Here is a 19,994-nt window from a genome sequence, read left to right as displayed (position 1 = left end):
CTCACCTCTAATTCCATGTTTCCAAAGGCAAACACTCTCATCTTTTTTACCTCTTTCTTCTTCTACTTCCTTATCTCTAATAATATACTTATACCACTTTTGTTTCCATTTTAGATATTATCCATTGACTTTCTGTTATGGAAAAGAAAAAAGAATAAGGCCTGTATACACAGACTCATTTCCTCTCACACTCATCTTCCCATTAGTTCCATCACAAATTTTAGTTAGCTAACCAGACAATACATAGTTGTCTGATTGCACACGCAATTATAGAATAGTGTTGCTAAGCAAATTCTATTCACAGCTGAGTCATGCAGTGTATTTTGATTACATTGCCTTTTGCACAATGTTTTTGCTTTCTCTGGAGTTAATAAGGATTTTATTTCTTCAGTTGCTTACTAATTTGTTCCCAAACCCTTCTTCAGATGTTTGATTATTGCTTCAATTTATTCAAATGCATCAGGTTAACCACCAGTTTCAAATTTTCTTGGGGATATCACTCTTCGACTCCCCCATCTCCTGCCTCAATCTGGCCTAGATGTTCTCTAGGCCTGATGCACATCTCTTTTCTGGAATTTTTTTCTTCTCCATCCTCTTTTGGGTTCCATTTGTCTTTCCCCTGTATCCCATATCTTCCTCTTTACTGGTTACTTCCTTGTTTTGGTGGAGCACATTCTCTAGTAACCTTCTCAAAAGGGTAGATAGGAAGTAAATTTTCTGAGACTTTGCATATCTATACTTGTCTTCATTCTTAACAGTTTAGGTGTAGAAGAAATTCTTCACTAGAAATCATTTTCCTAAAAATTTTAAAGGCATTGTTCCATTGTCTTATAACTTCCAAGGCTACTATTGGGACATCTGCTGATATTTTGATTCTCATTCCTTTGTACATGACCTGTGATTGTCACTCCTTCAAAAAGAGTTAGGCTTCCGTCTTTGCGCAAATGCTCTGAAAGTCTGTGATGTTATGCCTTGACATGACACTTCTCATTAATTTTCTTGAATACTTGTATGTGTTTATAACTGAATACTTAGACTCTTCAGTTTGGCAAAATTTTCTGGAATTATTTCTTTGGTAATTTTTTCTATCTCTTTCTAGATCTCCTATTACTCAGACACTCTAACTATTGGTCTAATTCTCTAATTTTTATACTTTTTATCACCTCTTATCCATTTCCTTTTGTTCCACTTTCTGTGAGATTTCCTCAATTTTATCTTCAGCCCTCCTCTGAATATTTTACTTTTGCTACCATGTTTTTATTTTCAAAAGTTCTGTTTCTTCTTGGAATATTCTGAATTATACCCTTCTGTTCTTATTTTATGTATTCAGTTTCTTCTCATCTCTTAACTCTAAAAATATTAATGATAGGGTTTTTCCCTAACTTCTTTTCTGCTCCCTGCATTGTCTCTTTTTCTTTTCCTAGTTGGTTTCTTTATCTTTGGTATTAGAAGCATCTTTCAAATTCCTGATGCTTGTTGCAGGCTGTCTATATTAAAATCGTAGTGCCTTGGGCTATTGCCCTGAGTGCCAGGCTTCTGAGAACTTCCTGAGGGAAAGAAGCAGGTGGGTGGGAGGTTTGTCTGCCTTTTAGCATGTCAGTTTTTCCTGTTTCTGTATGCAGTGTTCTCCCTCTCATTCACCTCTTGAAGAGATGAAAAACCAATCCATTTCCGGAGCCAGTTCCTCATGGAATGGGTGGTGTAGAGGAGGATCTTAAAAGCTCAGCTGCTTCTCGTGAAGACCTTCAAACTATTTCAGTCCCTCTTGCCATCCTCCCCACAAGTCCCACAGAGGTACTTAGCATCTCTTAGTCCTAAGTGGCTCTGCAGCATGGATCGGCTTGCTTCTGGGGACTCCCCACTGCCAGCTAAAGCTTCTGCTTTCTTGGGTCTGCTCTGTCAGTGGTCACTCAACTGTCTTCACTCTCATTTCCAAAATGATGTTTTGTTCTCTACTGTCTTTGTCCTAGAGGGTTTATGCATTAAAAAAAATCTTTTTACTGTCATTTAAGAATTTCAGAAAGGAGAGGTAGATACATATGGTATGTTCAAACTGCCACATTTAATCAAAAGTCTTCCCATTTCTAAGACCCGTGTTTATGTTTATAATTTATAACTTAAAAATTCATAACTTAGACTTTGTATCCAAAGTTGTGTGATTTATGTGGGCATCTGGAGCCCTTTGGTCAGTTGTTCTAAGAGGGTAGTTTTCCCACTGGCAGCATTAGCATCAGCTGGGAACTTGTTAAAAAGACAAATTCTTGGGCCCAACCCCAGATTTACTGATTTAGAAATGCTGCGGGGGAAAGCCTAGAAATCCATGTTTGAACAAGCCCTCCAGGTGGTTCAGATGCTTGCTAGAATTTGAGAACCACGACTGCAGGTGAGGTAGGGATTCTGAGCATTTGAGAAACACTGCCCTCCTCTCAACCTGAGCTCCAGACCTGTTCCTTCAGATTGAAGCCAAATGCCCAGCAGATTAAAACAGCAGTTTGAGATGTCATCCTCTAACAGGGTCCATCCTCCTGAGCAAATGCTCTTTCTTCCATGACACCTAGCAGTTTCCTGCCTTATATGGCTCTTTGACAGGTATTCCTGATACTCGGCATGGTGTGAGAAGAAAAGGCAGTTGAAATAGAAAAGTCTGGAGTGGAGAAATGCTGCAGGGCCTAGTCTCTCTTCCGTGTCTTCAGTCATCAACAGGTTGGAAGAGGAGCCTCCAGCTCAAACTCAGGGCATCCCTGGGAACCTCAGGCAGCAGGACAATCCTCATTCTGAACTTCAGGGTGGTTCTTCACCTGCCATGCCCTCTGCCTACCCTCAGAGCAGCCAAGGCTGCCAATCATCTCAACTGCACACATCCCACAATACCCAGCCCCACTCCGCCCACTCCTCAGAGTTCCTCAGTCTGAGTCTGGTCTCCTCACCTGCCTTCTTCCTGGTCCCCACCTTGGGGATGATCTTCACGTGTTTTCCTTTGGAACAATCCCAGCAGCTCTCCCTCTAAACTCCTTCAAGGGCACAGTTAATTCTCCTTCCCCACCCTCCCTCCCAGGTATGTCTTCACTGTCATTTACACCTTTGAAGCCTTGATAAAGATACTGGCAAGAGGATTTTTTCTAAATGAGTTCACTTACCTGCGAGATCCTTGGAACTGGCTGGATTTTAGCGTCATTATGCTGGCGTGAGTATTTCTCCCTGCTGATTTGTATGTGTGTGTGCATGGGGCCTGTGGGTGTGCACATGCTCACCCAGGACTTCCTTACTTCCACACAGCTTCCTCATCTGAAAATGCATGGCTTTCCCAGTCACTTTCCAGGGTTCGTCCCACATCCTCAGGGAGAGGTCAGAGGCCTCAAATCTGAGCTGATAACTAACATGTCAAAGTAGATCCGACAAGGCACAGCCTTGCACCCAGCTGACATGAAGATCTTTCCCTGAAGAATGGTGTCTGCAGAGACTGGTTGGCCAAGCCCACATGCTTGAATACCCATCCATACATGTAGCACAGGGGGCCTCTAGCCCACAAGGCATCTTCTCAAAGGGGCCATTCGGAAAGATATTGGGACAATTCAATCTGTGTTAGTGTCAGTCTATAAATGGAAGTGCCATTAGATTCTCTATCTATTCTGGGTCCTTCCTAGTCTCATGTCACCTCAAATTATCCTTATCTATGCTGCATGCATTTCTGGGACCCTTTCCTTGCAGAGATGCTGACTGACTTCTGGTCCTACAGATACATCGGCACAACAACAGATCTCCAAGGGTTCTCGGGCCTGCGGACGTTCAGAGTTCTTAGAGCTTTAAAAACAGTTTCCGTGATCCCAGGTGAGCTACTTTAACCAGCACATTTACTCATAGAGCATGTGTTGGTGTCCACAGCCTAATGTGCCCCTTTGACTTTTCACAAGAGCCTTATAAAGTTCGAGGGCATGGACTCTTGCCCCCAGTTATGAGCAAAAGAAACTGAGGTCCAGAGAGTAGAAAACACAATCAGAAGTCCGCATCACTAGTTAGAGGCAAAGCATGACCTGGAAACCTAACGTCTTTGATTCCTCCACGAATGCTCTGTCCACAGTACCTTGTGGTCTCACCATTGATAACTGACAAGAAGAAGGTCATGTCCTCGATTTACGTTCTTATTGTGGAAGTCAGCCAAGCCTCCATCTAGTCAGACTTGCATTTATACCTTAAACCAAAGGTGTAAACTTGGAAATAGGAAAGAAGGGAGAAGGTATCCCAGGGCTCAGGTCAGTGTCTTCACCATTTCCATAGATTGGAAAGCTTGAGCCTCAGCTCCTTTAGACAGAGGAGAAAAGAATCAGGGAACCCTTGATTACAGAGAATTCAGAAACAAAAGTAATTCACCAGAACTCATCTCATTGGGCCTCCATGATATGTGATGTCACCAGTAGCCCAGAGGAGACTTCCTGGTCTTTCCCAACTTCCCCACACTCCACCCCACCCCACGCCATCCCCAGGCTTTAGTTAGGGGCTACCCACTTGCTACGGAGATACCCCTCAATTGTCACACAACTCCACCACACGCCAACTCCGAGCACAGGGACCAACACAGGTAGTGTGGTGCTCGAGGGGTCATTTTTTGACCAAAAGGAAAAGGCAAAGATCAGTCCCAGACTGCTTCCCCAGTCAGGGGCCTTCCTGCTACCCTTGCAGCTGCTCTCCCAAAGAAGGTGATTTCCTTTGCCAGAGCAGCAAATCATCCTTCCTTAAACAAGCAGGGGCCTTGTCTTTGCTGCCAGCTGGGCTTGGCTCTGATGTAGCCTCCTCTCAGGTTCTCTGTTTCCAAGTGTCTCTCATAGTTTTACACTATTGCTGTGCTCATGTCTCTGTGCTTTTGTGTCTACATCTCTCTTTTCTGTCTCATTCTACTTTCCTTGCATCTCTCTCTCTCTCTCTCTCTCTCTCTCACACACACACACACACACACACACACACACACACACACACACTGAGATTCATGTGCCCCCAGCCTCAAGCTTCTCCCAGAACTGAGCTGAGTACGGAAAGACAAATGCCAAAGGACTGGAATGATTTAGTAGCCTCTTGATTAGCACAGTGCCTGGAACACAGCAGGTACTCGACAATTCTTTTTTAAATCGAATTGCTATTGTCAGGAACATATTAGCATTAAGATGATGAGAAATGCAGTGCAAATCTCAGCAACCTCCTCTTTGCAATGGGGCAAGCATCTTTACTGGGTTCATACAAGGAACTAGGCTTAGAACTACTCTAGAGTTTGTAAAATGCCTCACACCTGTATGTGGTGAGAGGGTAGGATGGCTAAGAGGCAAGCGTGCCAGGCGTATGTGTGGGCTATGTGTGGTGCCTTATCCATGTGGGAGTATTGCTGTCATCTTCCCATAGGGCTGAAGGTCATTGTTGGGGCCCTGATCCACTCAGTGAAGAAGCTGGCTGATGTGACCATCCTCACCGTCTTCTGTCTGAGTGTCTTTGCTCTGGTGGGCCTGCAACTCTTCAAGGGTAACCTCAAGAACAAATGTGTCAAGAATTGCACAGCTCTCAATGAGACAGCCAATTACTCCTCTTATAAAACGCACGAGTGGAATTTCTGCCATAAGGATGAAGGTCTGGTTGGCAAGGGGTGTGGAGCCCCTGTGTACCCACATAGACATATATTTTGATTCCTCTTTCCTGTTTAAGGCTTTTCCTGAATTGCACTTTACTTTTGGACCTCCCATTTTTGTTATCAAATGTCCCTTTTAGAAAGAAATGAGCTATAAATCCAGAGGCAAGTCATTTTGCCCGTGCTGGGAGAGGCTTGGAGCCGAAGTCACGGCTCAGCTTTTCTCTTCTCAGGTAGAACTTTTTCTGTTCTGAGTGTCCTGTGTATGCCCACTGAGTTCACACAGCCGAGGTAACTCACCTCGCTGGGGCAGAAGACTTAAAAGGTGCTGCCTTCACCACCCAAGGCTTGAGTTCAGAGCCACATGCAGAGCTTCCATTTCTTCCTTTCTTTTGCAGACTTCTACATCAATAAGCCAGGCACTTCTGACCGCTTACTCTGTGGCAATGGATCTGATTCAGGGTGAGTGTCCAACCCATGATATAGTGCCAATGCCCAGCAGTCCTTTCTCCTTCTTGTCATCAACATTTCCTGGGCAGAGACTAAGCTGTCAGTCCTGAAAAAAAAATGTAGAAATGCATAAGCTGTGGCTTCTGCCAGCCCAGGCCTTTGGGGATGGAGTGTATGAGTTAGCTTCTGCTTTGTAACAAATAGCCCCTAGCTTTTGTGGCTTAAAACACCAGCCATTTATTTAGCTCAAGATTCTACACATCAGCACATTGGGCCGAGGTCAGTGTGGTGTTCTTCTGGCATTGACTGGGTTCACTCATGCATCCTCAGGGGCAGATTAGCTGGAGGCTGGCTGATCTAGGATGGCCTTGTGGTCTCTCATTCCCCAGCAGGCTAGCCTGGGCTTGTTCCCATGGCAGAGTCAGGGTTCCAAGAGAAAGACTGAAAGTGTGCAAGGTCTCTTGAGGCTTAGAACTGGCACAAGGTAACTCTACTGCATTCTATTGACCAAAGCAAGTCCCAGGTCAGTCCAGATTCAAGGGGTGGAAAAACAGACCTCACCTTTTGATAGAAGGAGCTGCAACATCATATCACCAAGGGGTGAGGATACAGGGAGGGGAATAATTGTGGCCATTTTTGCAAGCAATCTACCCTAGGAAGGAACTAACATTTGTTAAATATGTTTTGTGTCAAATGCTCCACATTCAATCATCACAACTCCATCCCATGGGTTTCATTATCCTCATATAACAGAGGAAAAAGCACAGGCATCAGGTTTTATAATTTCAAATTCTCACAGAGTCCAGACGCATAACAAATGACAGGAGCAGGCTGGGTGGGAGCCATGGCAATGAGAGTGCATGCCCCATCGAAAGGGAGCATCCGCTGTCCAGCCTTTTGTTGCCATGTGGAAGTGTGGGTCCACTGCTTCCAACTCTCCCAACTTTTAAAAGAGAAATAGGAAATTTTGATTTGTATGTGAAATCTCCCAACCATTAATATTGGCTACCAATTCTGTAAAATGTCTATATTCTGTGAACCAAACAAAATATTTCTGCAAGCCAAATGCAGCCTGCAAGCTGCCAGTTTGTGAGCTCTGAGACATATACATCAAGATGCTCCACTGTGGAGGGCCAGTGCTGTGCTAGAGGCTCTGAGGGCTGGGGCAGCACAGAGAGGCGATGATCCGAGGCTGGGGAGGAGGTCAGGGAGGGTTTCCTGGAGGTGGTGGTTGAGGTGAGAGTTGAGGGCCAGGCAGTATGTCTCCAGGCTGGGTGAACAAGGGATGGTTTGGATGGAGGTCATTCCAGGTGGCAGAACAGAGACCAGCAAGGAGGTAGGGGGCCCCTCAGGGATGCCTGCTGCTTTGACCACTGGAGCAGATGTGAGCAGAGAGAGCAACAGATCAGAAAGGCTTACCACTCCCACGTCCAAGGCTGGGGGCCTGGAAGACCCCCACTCCTGAGTAGCTGACAGCCCCAAATGGAGCTGGTAGAGCTCTGCCTTAACCAGCTCACTAGAGAAGCAATCTCAGACAGAGCTGAGGGGTGGGGACAAACAGGAGAATTTGATCGACATAGGCTTCATGGCTTCTTTTCTTCACAAGTTCATTTGGCATTTGGTTCTTTCACTCAGGGAGAGGATTGTTCCAATGTCAGCTTTCATTTTCCCTTGACTTAAATTTAGACCAAAGGCCCATCAATGACCCTTTCCCATCTGGATAATGGCACTTCTCATGGCAATGGCTCCAGAGTGCCCCAAGCACAACTGATAGTAAATTTGTGGGGTCCATCCATGAGCACCTTGTCAAGCTCCAAGAGAGGCCAGACCTCCTGCTGGGGAGGTCCTGGCCAGGTATGGAAGGAGCGGATAGGGCTGGGATGGCGAGTAGAGGCCATCTCAGGACAATGGGCAGAGTAAGCCCTGAATGGCATGCTGTGACCACCAAACCTTGAAGCTATGCTGGGCTTCAGAGAAGCAGAGCCCTGAGCAAAAGTCCACACTGACCAGTGGCACTGTGGTAGGAAAGCCTGGGGTGTTGAGGTGGAGAACACACACTAGGAAATACTTGATGATTTTCAGCATCCCATCACATGCATTGTCTCTGTTCATCCTTCTGGTAACTTCCAATTAAAAGCAGCAGGAATTTAAATTTGCATTTTATATTCCGTAGTTACTATGCTGAAGGCAGCATGCAAAAGGCCTTGCACCGTGGTCTCATGTAATTTTCAGAGCAATTAGCTGTTGATGTGTAGCAGCCACACAGTGTTCTATGGCAGACTTAGAGATAAGGCTGCCTTCAGTGTTCACCAGCGAACCTGCAAGTGATGGGTTGACTAGCTCCTTGGGAGAGCAAACAAGATTTGCTCTTGGTTTAAATGTGGGTCTACAATGTCTGAAAACCAAGGTTGAAAATAGAATTGGGATTGATTATTACCAAGTTGCCAGGACTCTAGTCAAAGGTATGGGTTCTAGGAGTGAGTGTTCACATCGACATCTGAAACAAGGAGAGCCCCAGAGGCTGGTGTTAGTGGGGGGAATCCTAGAGGAGTAGAATCCAGAATACAAACACAGCATCACTGCATCCTTGACCAGGTCATCCCACGGAGGTGGATGAGAGCACTCCACATGCCCCGTGCTTAGAAGTACATTTCTCGACATCAGCTTACCCGCTTATTGAGAGAGAGGAATCCAACACTCCCACCCCAATGCTCACCAAGCAATCGTCTCCAATTTGACCTTCCTTCATTGGTCAGTCTTCATAGGCTTCTGGACAGTTATATTTCTCCTTTTAAATAAATACATTGCATCTGTGTGGGTTTAGGAACTGACTTTTCTCTGAACCTCAGCTTCCACATCTGTATAAAGGATGTGGAGACAATTAGAGCATTTGCAAAGCATTGAGGTGAGAGAGGGGAACGCAGTAAGTGCTCAGTCAATGGAAAATGTTTTCATTGTTATCTATAATTGGTCGCTGAACTTGGCTAATGTGAGTCCTCCTTTGATAGACAATTCTGCAGGTGATCCAATGGACTCAGGTTTTAAGTCTGGGCTATTTGTACTGACTCTCCCTCCTCTGGTATGAACTTGCAAAGAGCTTGTAGCCTTGTGGGGTCATGTCTGAGCTGATCTTCCCCAGGCCACTCCCTTCTGTGTGAAACTCTGAAGTGACAATATTATCATCCCCATTTTATGGGCAAGAGAAACTGAGACATTAAGAAACTAAGTGTCCAAGGTCATCCAGCTCATAAGAGGAAGTCCAGGCTTTGAACTCTAATCTTTCCACAGCCCTGGGCTGCCTTGCCCCCAGTAAGCAAGATGCTGTGTAATTGATGACTTTCTCTCTTCTTGCTGCAGCCACTGTCCTGAAGGTTATTTCTGCATGAAGACATCTGACAACCCCGATTTTAACTACACCAGCTTTGATTCCTTCGCTTGGGCTTTCCTCTCACTGTTCCGCCTCATGACGCAGGATTCCTGGGAACGCCTCTACCAGCAGGTATTGATCTGCATGTCCCCATACACACTTGGCTGAAGGCTAAGGGGTGGGCTTCAACATCGCTACATTTTTCCTGGAGGAACCTGACAATGTCAGGGGCCCATCTACTCTGAGTACATGTCTCTTTTCTTTCTCTTGAATCTGCAGACCCTGAGGGCTTCTGGGAAAATCTATATGATCTTTTTTGTGCTTGTCATCTTCCTGGGATCTTTCTACCTGGTCAACTTGATTTTGGCTGTGGTCACCATGGCCTATGAGGAGCAGAACCAGGCAACCATTGATGAAATTGAAGCCAAGGAGAGGAAGTTTCAGGAAGCCCTCGAGATGCTCCGGAAGGAGGAGGAGGTCTGTGAGGAGTGAAAACTTTGTGAAGCCTGTTGCAGGCTATACATTCTTGGGAAGAGCTCTGGACCAGTCACTTAGATTAAGGCTGTCATTCTCTGGAAGTTTAGGAAGGTTTATCTTACCTCAGAGACCATCTTAAGTCAGGTTTTCTCAACAACAACAACAACAAAAAAAAGATAAGAACCCAAGTGAAGATGTTAGGCAAGTGATTTATTGAGGGATGCTCCCAGAAGAAGGAGAGTGAAGGAAGCAGGATGGGGTAGAGGAAGAATTAAATGAGAACGTGGCCTCAGCCAGAGACAACATTCAGTGTGATCCCTTGGGAACTCTGGGTGTGACTAGTACCACAGAGTTAGCCCATCTAACTTGAGGCAAAAGGGCTGGCCTTTTGTACCCCCGTTCCTGCCCCAGCCAAATGCACGGTCAAAGCAAACATTGCAGAATGCTTCAGCTGCGAGCCATTAGCAGCTAACATTCAAGCCACTGGGGATGGGTGTACTGACCCAGTAAAAGGGACCTGGGCAGGTCATCAACAGGTTCTCCTCCACAGTGTGAATGAGGGAGGTGACATAGAGGTAGCTCTTCCCACCACGTCTCAATCCCATTTCCACCCAGGTCCTAATCTTGGCCTCCTCTGTTCCAGATGCCCTCGCCTCTGGGACACCCTGTGCTGGAGGACACATTTATGCTAAGTTCATCCAGATACTATTGGCTACAGCCGCTGTTCTCTCTCCTCAGGTGTTGGCAACAATGGGGATTGACACAGCTTCTCTCCACTCCCACATTGGATCACCTTTAGCTTCTAAAAGTGCCAATGAAAAAAGGCACAGAATGAAGTCAAGGGTGTCAGAGGGCTCTGCAGATGACAACAAATCACTCCAATCTGAGCCTTACAACCAACGCAGGATGGTAAGGGGCTCAGGTTTGTGCTGTAAAGATTACCCACCTTTGCAGCTATTGTGGACAGTAGGTTGAAGTGGGAAGGGGTTTGCAGCTGGGAGGTAGCTGGAGGCACAGATATTAGGAGGCTGTTTTAGTAATTCAGACCCCCCCCAAAGTTGTGACCTATACTAAGACAGCATCATTATGGATGGGACAAGGAGGTGGATTATAAAGACTTTTATGGATAGGCATGGAATCAACAAGACTGGGACTGTAGAATGTGGAAAAGGGAGTCCCAAATGACTCCCAGGTTTCAAGACTGGGCAATTAGATGGGTGGTGATTCTAAGATAGGAGCACTACAGGAAGAAGCCAGGTGTGTAGGAGAGGCAGTGAGCCCATATTTGGCATGACTTTGAGGTGTCTGTGTACCCGTGGACATCAAGGGTTAGCTTCCTTCTGACACACTGATCTGTGATTCTGGAACAGGGAGGGCAGTTCTTGTCTGTGGTGCTGAAATCATTTGCCCACTTCTTTCTGACTTCGTGCCTCAGCCCCTGCAGCTCAAATTCCCACTTATTGTTAGCACAGAAGACCCTAACACCCATCTCAGTGATACGGTCCAGCCTAGGAATAACCTTAGTGCCTCACTTCAGATCCTGTAGCAATTCTGCCTCCGCATAACCTCTACTTCCCACGCTAAGATTCACTGTACTCACCAAGTCCCTCCAGCCTCCTCCTCCCTTCAAAGTCATGTGTACCCCACATATTGCCCTTTCTACAGGCCTGAGAGATAATAATCCCTTTGTAGAACAATAGTTTCCACTCTAAAAGTATGGGAAATATTATTAAAATGGCTATTTTTCAGGCCTTCTGGCCCTCCCTCCCTTCTCTATCTTCTTTCCTGTGCTCATCTGAAGAATATTCTACATTTTGGAATACTGTCTCTCCAACCCTCAAACCTATGTGTGCATATAAGTACACAGACATGCTCACATGCACACTGGCCTCAGAGACACCCACACTTCAGCATCTATCAGAGTTTGTGCCCTTCTTTTCCTTGCTCCGCCTCTTGAGCAACACCCAGCATGCACAGGGCACAGTTCAGAAGATGTTTCAAAGGGGATTTGACTAGGGCTTTGACAATCATAGAATAGGATGAATCACAGCTTCCATGGCAATGTCAATGACACTCTGAATTGAGCTTTAATTTCCTCCATTCACTCAGCCCCACATAAATCAGCACCTGGATGTCCAATAACTGTTTGGTGTATGTGGTTGTCTCTCCAGCTAGACTCACCTTCAACAGAAAAAAAAGAGGAACTCTGTTGTTAATTCAACAATACTAGATGCTTGATATAGAGATAACTAAAACATGGTCCCTCTCTCAAGGACTTCCCATTCGGATGGAAGAAGCAAACATAAAAACAGCCATGTGTTTTGTACTATATTAGGGACACAGACATGGTGTTTGGGAAATAGAAGAGGAAACATGACTCTTAGGGGTGTGGGTGTGTATCAGGAAAAGCTTCACTGGAGGAGGGAATAATGGAAGTGAATAGTAAATAGTGAGTAGGGAGTCCTCCAGTTATTGAGGACTGGGAGGGTTTGGGAGGCATGTTTTCCAGGCACAAAGAAGATCATGTATGAACAAAGACAGAGAGGCACCATTTGGGTAGTTTTTAAATGTTAATTGATTAATTGAAGTCCATTCAAGAAGGCATCCCCTTCCTCTTTTCCCAGGTATATTCTTGTGGTAAAGAGACCACAGGCAGTTTTTATATAAAGCCATCTTCTTATCATCAGAAATGAGAGAATAGTTGGGGGGTAGTTAGGAGAGACACAGCCAGGGTTTTGGGCAACCCAGAGGACATGAGTTAGCCCACTTAAATGATGTATTTTAAGGCAAGTCCAATACTTAGGTTCAGAAATCATTGCCTACAATAGGTTAATTCTGAAATATTTAACTGGTGGCTAAAGAGACACTGCCTGTCTCATGTGACCAAAATTTTCCTCCTAATTTCTTCCCTGATTTGCCTATTGCCCCAGTACAAATAACTCACTTGTCCAATCTTTAATAAAGATTTACTGACTCTGCACCTTTGCTTCAAAGGTAGGAAGGATTTGTGGGGTTTTATGAGTTCCATGGTCCTTGGACATCTATACTAGGCAAAAGAGTACTCTTGTTTATAATTTCAGGATGGCAATGATGGCTGCTGAACAGCGTTGGGCTCAAAATACCCAAAAAGGAAGCTTCAGTTCTGTGGGATAAAAGGATAAGTAGGAAGAACTCAAACTGACAAGGTGTTCGAACTTCAGTAGTTTAGTAAATAAAAGGGATTGTCAGTGTAAAAACAGTCCAAACCTATAGAGAATTTTTCTGAGTTTATTTGAGCCAAATTGATGACAATTGCTGGAAATCAAAGTCTCAATGGATTGAGAAAATGCCCCATGAAAAATGGCAGTTTTACCACATTTTATACATCAGAATCAAAGTGGGAGATGTAAGGGGGTTATATGGGTGAGAGATTAGAGAGGCAGGAGGAAGCAAAGTGGGGACATCGCTGAGATTGGATAAAAAGTAAAATTCACATTGGTGGATATAGGATAGCTAACAATGAACATTTATAGCACATAGAGATGGTAAGTGGAAGAACAAGATACAATGAGGGATTCTATGATCTTGTGCTCTGGTGGGAGACTGTGCCCTGAGGGGTTTGGGAAAAGGGGATTACTGGAACATGAACATTCGTAGATGCAAAAAGACAATGAACAAGCTTAGTTAAAGGACAGATTGACTTTTGTCAAGGAAACTAGCAGCCTAGGACATGACTACCCACCATCACTCACCTTTAGTTGGGAAGTTTGAACTTCAGACCATCTTTTGTGTTTGTAAGGCCCACCATGCAGGCCTCCCCTGAGCTTGTCAGGTTTAGTATGTGGCCCCTTTTTTGTCCACAGAATTAAGGAAGGGGGAAATTTTCAACAGCATGATCAGAGTTTGGGAGGCAGTCAATGTTTAGGTTTTAGAAATACTTTATATGACCTGCTCCTGGGTGGGAGTGCCAGCCATAATTGATAACTCATTAGAGTCAGGTTCCCATAGTGGTCGTCAGAACTAGCTGACCCAGCCGACTGACTCCAGGGCCTCTGGGACTATGAATTCTCTCCTTTTCTCTTAAAGCCACACAGTTTTCTCAGAGGAGGATTTTGACGGGAAATGTTTATTGATTTGGAGGAATGTCATTATTCTTCCAGGAAAATAGGCCGTAACTCTCCCTTCAATCTCCCCATTGTTGATGGTTCAAAGTTTGCCTCAAGGGATCCTGGAAGCTCATTACAGTACAAAGCCCTTGTCTCCTCCTTTGCAGCACAAACTCTCACACCCATGCAGGCTGAATCTAATGAATTGTAGAACCTAATTTTCAGGCAATAAAGTGCACTCAGTCATTCAACAACCATTTACCAAGCATGTTCCAGAACTGATGTGCATAATAGAGTCTCCTTAGGTCACAGTTTTGTTGGGTGGAGCAGCCCAGTGGCCAAAGGATGACAAATAGCTGACACATCCCATTGAACCACAAGGTTGTCCTCTAACATGTCCTTGGCCATGAGGACCTATTTGCTGATCTTAACCACCCTGTAATTTCTCATCCGTCTTGGCTTTTCCCCAGGTTGTGTCAAGAATATTTTTTCCCCTATTCCCTTCCCCATTCTCTCTATTCTACCCCTATTCTCTTGGTTTACTGAGAATATTCCTTAGATCTGTGTCCTTCATTTGCTGCTAGAAGGTCATGAGAATAAAGGCAGGGAAATGGGAGTGAGTGGACGGAAGTGCTGAGCTCCGGATTTTCTTGCAGGATGAGCTTCCAGCCTCCCTTTTTCCTGTCCTCTGGGGCAATGCCCAGTCTTTTCTAGGTCTCACCTCCAGGCGACGCCGGGCCAGCCACGGCAGTGTGTTTCATTTCCGGGCCCCTGCCCAAGAGGGTTCATTCCCTGATGGGGTCACCGATGATTCGGTCTTTCTTGGAGACCATGATAGCCGTCGAGACTCCCTGCTGCTGGGTGGGAGTACCCGCCACCCAGGCCCTCCCTCTAGGAGCCCTCTGCCTCAACCTGCCCACCCTGGACCAGGGAATGGAGAAGATGGGCACCCCACACTGCCCACTGGTGAGCGTGGGCCTGGAGTCACAGAAGTCTTGGTGAGTTTATGAATGTTCTAGACTGTTTGGGAATGCCCTCCAGCTAGGGGCCTTGGGCCAGGAAGTCCAGAGTATCACCCGTGGAAGGACCCTTTGGATATCATTCTGCCCAGCACCTCCATCTACCCCCATTTTTACCAACAGGGCAAGTGAGACCCAGCGACAGACTGAGTTTACCTGGGTCCAACAGGTTTTCTGGTTTACTCTATACACTGAAACAGATTCTTTTCCAGTTGATCCCATAGGTTCTTCAGTGTTTCTCTGTCCCTGCTCACTGCCACTGCTTTAGGGATAGATCTGCTTGCTCTCTGGATGAGTATGAGAAAAATGGAAGGTTTTCTTCCTACCCGTGGCTCTGTGCAAGCTACCCTGGGCTTGGCAAATGGGACCCAGAGAAATCCTGGGAGGTGCCATGGACTGAACTCAGCAGAAGCAACATATCCCTTGCTTTCTTCAGAGCTCATAACTTCACAAAATGCACAATGAAAGCAACAGTGACTAACTGGCCAGCACTCTTAATAGAATAATCACAGAGTGTAATGCCGAACAAGGGACTCCTCATTGGATTGAGAGCCATGGCATAACGTGAGCTCTCTGTCCAGTTGCGGTAATGATGCTGGGAGTGTATTTCAGTTGCCCTCTCTGGCTAGCCACAGACATAGAGCAGTTTGCAAACAGACTTGGGAACAGACCATTATAGGGCTCCCCTGACTTGGATGAGTCTTGCAGAGTTAGCTCAGCTCCATTTCTGATGGGATGCCAGCAAGAAAAAGATGAACCACTCCAACGGGCAACTGGAGAGAGTTTAGTGGAGTACTTACAGAGGGTGGGTGGGGCTCTGGGGGCTAAGAAGGGACAGTGAAGCCCCTAGAGACCAGCATGGTGGGAAGCTGTGTGTGCCCAGGCTGGAGGGGTGAGGGAAAGGACCAGGACCAGGACCTGGCAAGAGCAGCCACTGTGTGTGCAAGGTGGCCTAATAGAACTTGTCATCTCAGGTGGAAAACTGCAGCCAGAACCCAGCCACAGGCCAGCAGAGGAGAAACAGGGGTTATATACTGGACTCCTCTCTCCTTCCAGCCTCCGAAGTCCTATTTTCACCTCCCATTCACCAAACCCAACCAGAGCAGAGAGTGAGGGCGATGCAGTTTGTACAAGTCACTCTCCCTGGGTACAGAGCTGGGCAGAGAAGGGAGAGTAGGTCTCCAAGGACCAACATAGTCCTAAAGTCAAAGCTAGTCTACAGAGCCCCCTCAGAGGTGATTTAACATTCTAGAAAATGCCTCATTCAAGAAACCTTATTATTGATCCCTACATTACCACTTTCCTAGATATTGCTACATCAATGCATTTTCATTAAATTATTTGGCCTGTGCAAGATTAAGTCTTTAAGCCCTTCTGTGTCACACAAACCTGGGTTTTAATTCCTTAAACTCTTCAAGCCTGTGTGTCTCCCCTTGTAAAGAGACTTATAAATAGCTAAAGGGTTAAATGGAAGAATACAGTGCCTACATTTTTAAAAGATTTTATTTATTTATTTTTAGACAGAGGGAAAAGGGGGAGAAAGAGAGGAAGTGAAATGTCACTGTGTGGTTGCCTCTTGTGCACCCCCCACTGGGGACCTGGCCCACAACCCAGGCATGTGCTTTGACTGGGAATTGAACCAGTCACCCTTTGGTTCACAGGCCAGTGCCCAGTCCACTGAGCCACACCAGCCAGAGCTAAAGTACTTACATTTATATATACATATAAATGTATATGTCTGACAAATAACAACTAATATTTTTGGTTGAGTCCCCATGGTTAGAAACTTTCTAAACATGCTTTATATTTATTAAGCACCTGATGCATACCTGTGAGCTTCACCTATGGTAGGGGCTCAATAAATCCTTCTTAAATTTGGATTCTGAATGTCTTGTGTGGTGCTGAACCAGCTGCTGTGGGACTCGGACTCCCCATGTCCAGGGTGTGCATGTGGATAGAGTTAGGGGCCTGGTCCAGAACGCAGACAGAACTTCCGATTGAAGGCCCAAAGAGGGAAGCATCGAAAGGATTGTGTCAGTCAGTCAAAACACGCAAATGTTCCCTGAGAAAGAAAGAGATGATGTGGAATTAGAACCCAGGTTGTATGTTGGGGAGGGAAGTGGGCCAATTAAAAAGGAGGTCCAGAAAGTCTACCGAGGAGTAGGAAGGGTGCATAAATGTCCTATGCACAGGCCAGAGGATGTCTCATAATGACTGCCTGGCCCGCTGCTCCTTCTCCCTTTGGCAGAAACCTCAGAGACCCTTGAGGTAGCCCGCCCCCACCCTGGTGCCCAGGTCTCTGTCCTAGGGCAGGAGTTTGCAGAGCCTCAGGGCAGCCCTGATTACTCTATTAGCTGCAGACCTGGGCTCTGATTGTACCCCAGCTCTGTGTCCTGGTCTTCATGCTTGAGCTCTTACCCCAAGTTCAAAAGCAGCCCACATTCTGCTAAGCATGGCTGCTGAGGATCACAGCTTCACTGAGCAAATGGCAACTACAAGAGACTGGCCAACGAGAGGCAACCACTCTTTACCGCTGAAAACTTCAGGTTAGGGGAGTGTCCTGACTCTGTTTGTGTTCTAGCAGGCATTGGAAGCAGGACAAAAGAAGGCTTTCTTATCAGCAGAATACTTGAATGAACCCTTCCGAGCCCAAAGGGCAATGAGTGTGGTCAGTGTCATGACCTCCGTCCTTGAGGGTAAGTGCTACTCAGTGGAAGGTCACTGTCCTGAGTCCCCATGTGAGCAGCAGAGGGGATGCCCCAAACCCACATCAAAGGGCGCCCATCTCTGTGTCCTGGGATCCTGTCCTTATTTTGTGCCTTTGGCCCCAACACCCTTAATCGATGTGGGTTTTGTTTTTTTAATGTGGATAATCTTTCAAAAACAATAGACTCCAATGGCTGAAATGCCCAAATGCCTCTCTTGTTCACGTGTACCCACAAAACTAGGTTTTAAAAAGGGTTCTGGCAGGCACCAGAGAACATCAAGCTACCTCTCAGGTATGCAAGAAATTTCAGTCTTTAATTTTCACACATGGCAAAATTATCCTAATGTTTTCCTGGCTGAAACTTTTATGGTTCTAACTTAATTTCTGTCTCAAACCCAATTATGCTGATCTTTGGAAAACCATTTAAATAAATTAGTCAATTTCACTAAATTCTTGTCAATTCAGGGTTTCATCCTTTGAGTGGGAATCCACTCAGTGTCCTCAGGGATGCATCTAAGTTCCAATTGCTTACACCAAACCAAGGGACTGGCTCTGGGTCAAGGCCACCTGACACTCAAGTTCCCAAAGAGCAGGGCTACAGCCTCCTTCCCCTGAGGGCAAGGCCTGTCTTCTGATCCAGCCTCTGTCTTGCCTTAGGCTATGGAAAGTATGGCCTTCATTATATCCAGTTATCAGTCTCCCCTAGACTCATTTAAAATGCCCTGCACTGGAGAAGGGATCTTGCATGTAGGTGTGCTCCTGGGAAGAAGTCTGGTGTGCTCTCCTCCCAGCTCTGGGCTTTATCCTCACTCCAGGGGAGTGCACAGTAGACAATATGAACCAAAAAAACGTGTGAGGGATCTGCAAACAGAACCAACATGTGCCCTACCTTTTAGGTGAAGCCAGAGGTGTGGCAGGCTTTGGAGAGAGACCCCCATGCCCAGCATGGGAGAGAAATTGTCGAGTAGAATGAGTCGGTAACGTATCTGGGTAGAGAAGGCCTGTGGCAGCCTAGAGGGTGCCCTGGGGCCCCAGGATGACAGTGTCGGGATGATGACCTCATCCCCACTGGAAGCAATGGAAGGAAGCAAGTGAGAGCCACATAAAGAACCTAGAGATGCAAAGAGGGAGAAGCCATCTCCGTGGCCCTCGCATTAGAAACCAGGTTGGGAGCCATGGCAACTCAAGTAAAATGCACTTGGCAATGACTAAGGACCAGCTCAGCCCACCACCTAGAGCACCCCCAGAACTCAGACACAACCTCAGACAGTGAAGTAGTAGCAGACATTGAACTGACTGAAACAAACTCCCCAGGATGGCTCGTTGAAGTGTAAAATGAATGCAATTATGATGTGGGGGGGAACCCTAAGTTACATCTCTTGCATACCTGAGCTTGTCTTCAGAGAAATATGTACACATTCCAGTAATAACAATGTGTACAGGCTCTCATGTTATTTCTACTCTTTGGTAATTATTTAATAATTGCTTCTCATTGTAATAGTGCCTGCACACCATTTTTTGTGGCTTCAAAGAATTTCACCCTGCTGTTATACCCATGGTTTTTTGTTAGCCAGGTGGGTTCCTGGGAGGGTTTTGGGGTTTTTTTGCTATTAGTCATCAAACAGCAAACATTAAATACAAACAGCTTGCTTTTTCATTTATCCCCCAGAAATATCAAGCTTCCTCCTTCCCTCTTTTTTAATGTATTCACTCATCAACAAAAGTTTGTTGAGCACCTGCTATGTGGCTGGCATTGTTCCAGGTGCTGAGGATTCAGTGGTGAACAAGACAGAAGCCTGCCCTGGAGAATCTACATCTTAGGGGCCAGGGAGTACAGATAATAAGCACAAACAGATATTCAGGGAGTGATAAGAAGTAAAAGGAAAAATTAAGTAAGGAGGGAGATGGAGAGTGAGGGCTAACAGAGGGGGCTGTTTTAGATGGGAGGGTTAGAGAAGGATCTTTTCCTGAAGGAGACCAGAAATCTAAATGGAGTAGGAAAATCAGCCTTGTGAGGACCTGGGGGAGAGAGTTCCAGACAGATGAACAGCAAATGCAATGCATTTTGCAGCAATGAGACGAGAATGAACAAAATGTATGTCCCAAACACATCCCAGTTTAGGTAAGAATGAAGGCAGTTTCGATTGGATGAGGGCAGTAGAGATCACAGGCCCTAGAGGCTGGGCGTCTGGGTTTGCACCCTGGCTCTGCCACTGACAGTGAGCTGTGCAATCTCAGGGCTCCAGCAACTGCTCTGTGCCTCAGTCTTCTCCTCTGTAAA

General features: G+C 45.9%; 1 protein-coding gene across 1 annotated transcript in view; it reads left to right on the top strand.

Annotated features, from left to right (window-relative positions):
* The window catches only part of SCN10A (sodium voltage-gated channel alpha subunit 10), a 99,833-nt gene that overhangs the window by 37,037 nt on the left and 42,802 nt on the right, over nt 1-19,994 (top strand). Inside the window, exons 5-13 of the mRNA XM_071222117.1 lie at nt 3,056-3,184; nt 3,737-3,828; nt 5,389-5,610; nt 6,007-6,070; nt 9,416-9,557; nt 9,705-9,902; nt 10,641-10,811; nt 14,692-14,985; nt 17,591-17,702. Of these exons, the coding sequence (XP_071078218.1) occupies nt 3,056-3,184; nt 3,737-3,828; nt 5,389-5,610; nt 6,007-6,070; nt 9,416-9,557; nt 9,705-9,902; nt 10,641-10,811; nt 14,692-14,985; nt 17,591-17,702 (1,424 nt within the window). The remainder of the gene's footprint in view (nt 1-3,055; nt 3,185-3,736; nt 3,829-5,388; nt 5,611-6,006; nt 6,071-9,415; nt 9,558-9,704; nt 9,903-10,640; nt 10,812-14,691; nt 14,986-17,590; nt 17,703-19,994) is intronic.

This window comes from Desmodus rotundus, chromosome 8, assembly GCF_022682495.2.
Source record: "Desmodus rotundus isolate HL8 chromosome 8, HLdesRot8A.1, whole genome shotgun sequence".
Taxonomy (NCBI): Eukaryota; Metazoa; Chordata; class Mammalia; order Chiroptera; family Phyllostomidae; genus Desmodus; species Desmodus rotundus.
This window is presented reverse-complemented; position numbering and strand designations above follow the sequence as displayed.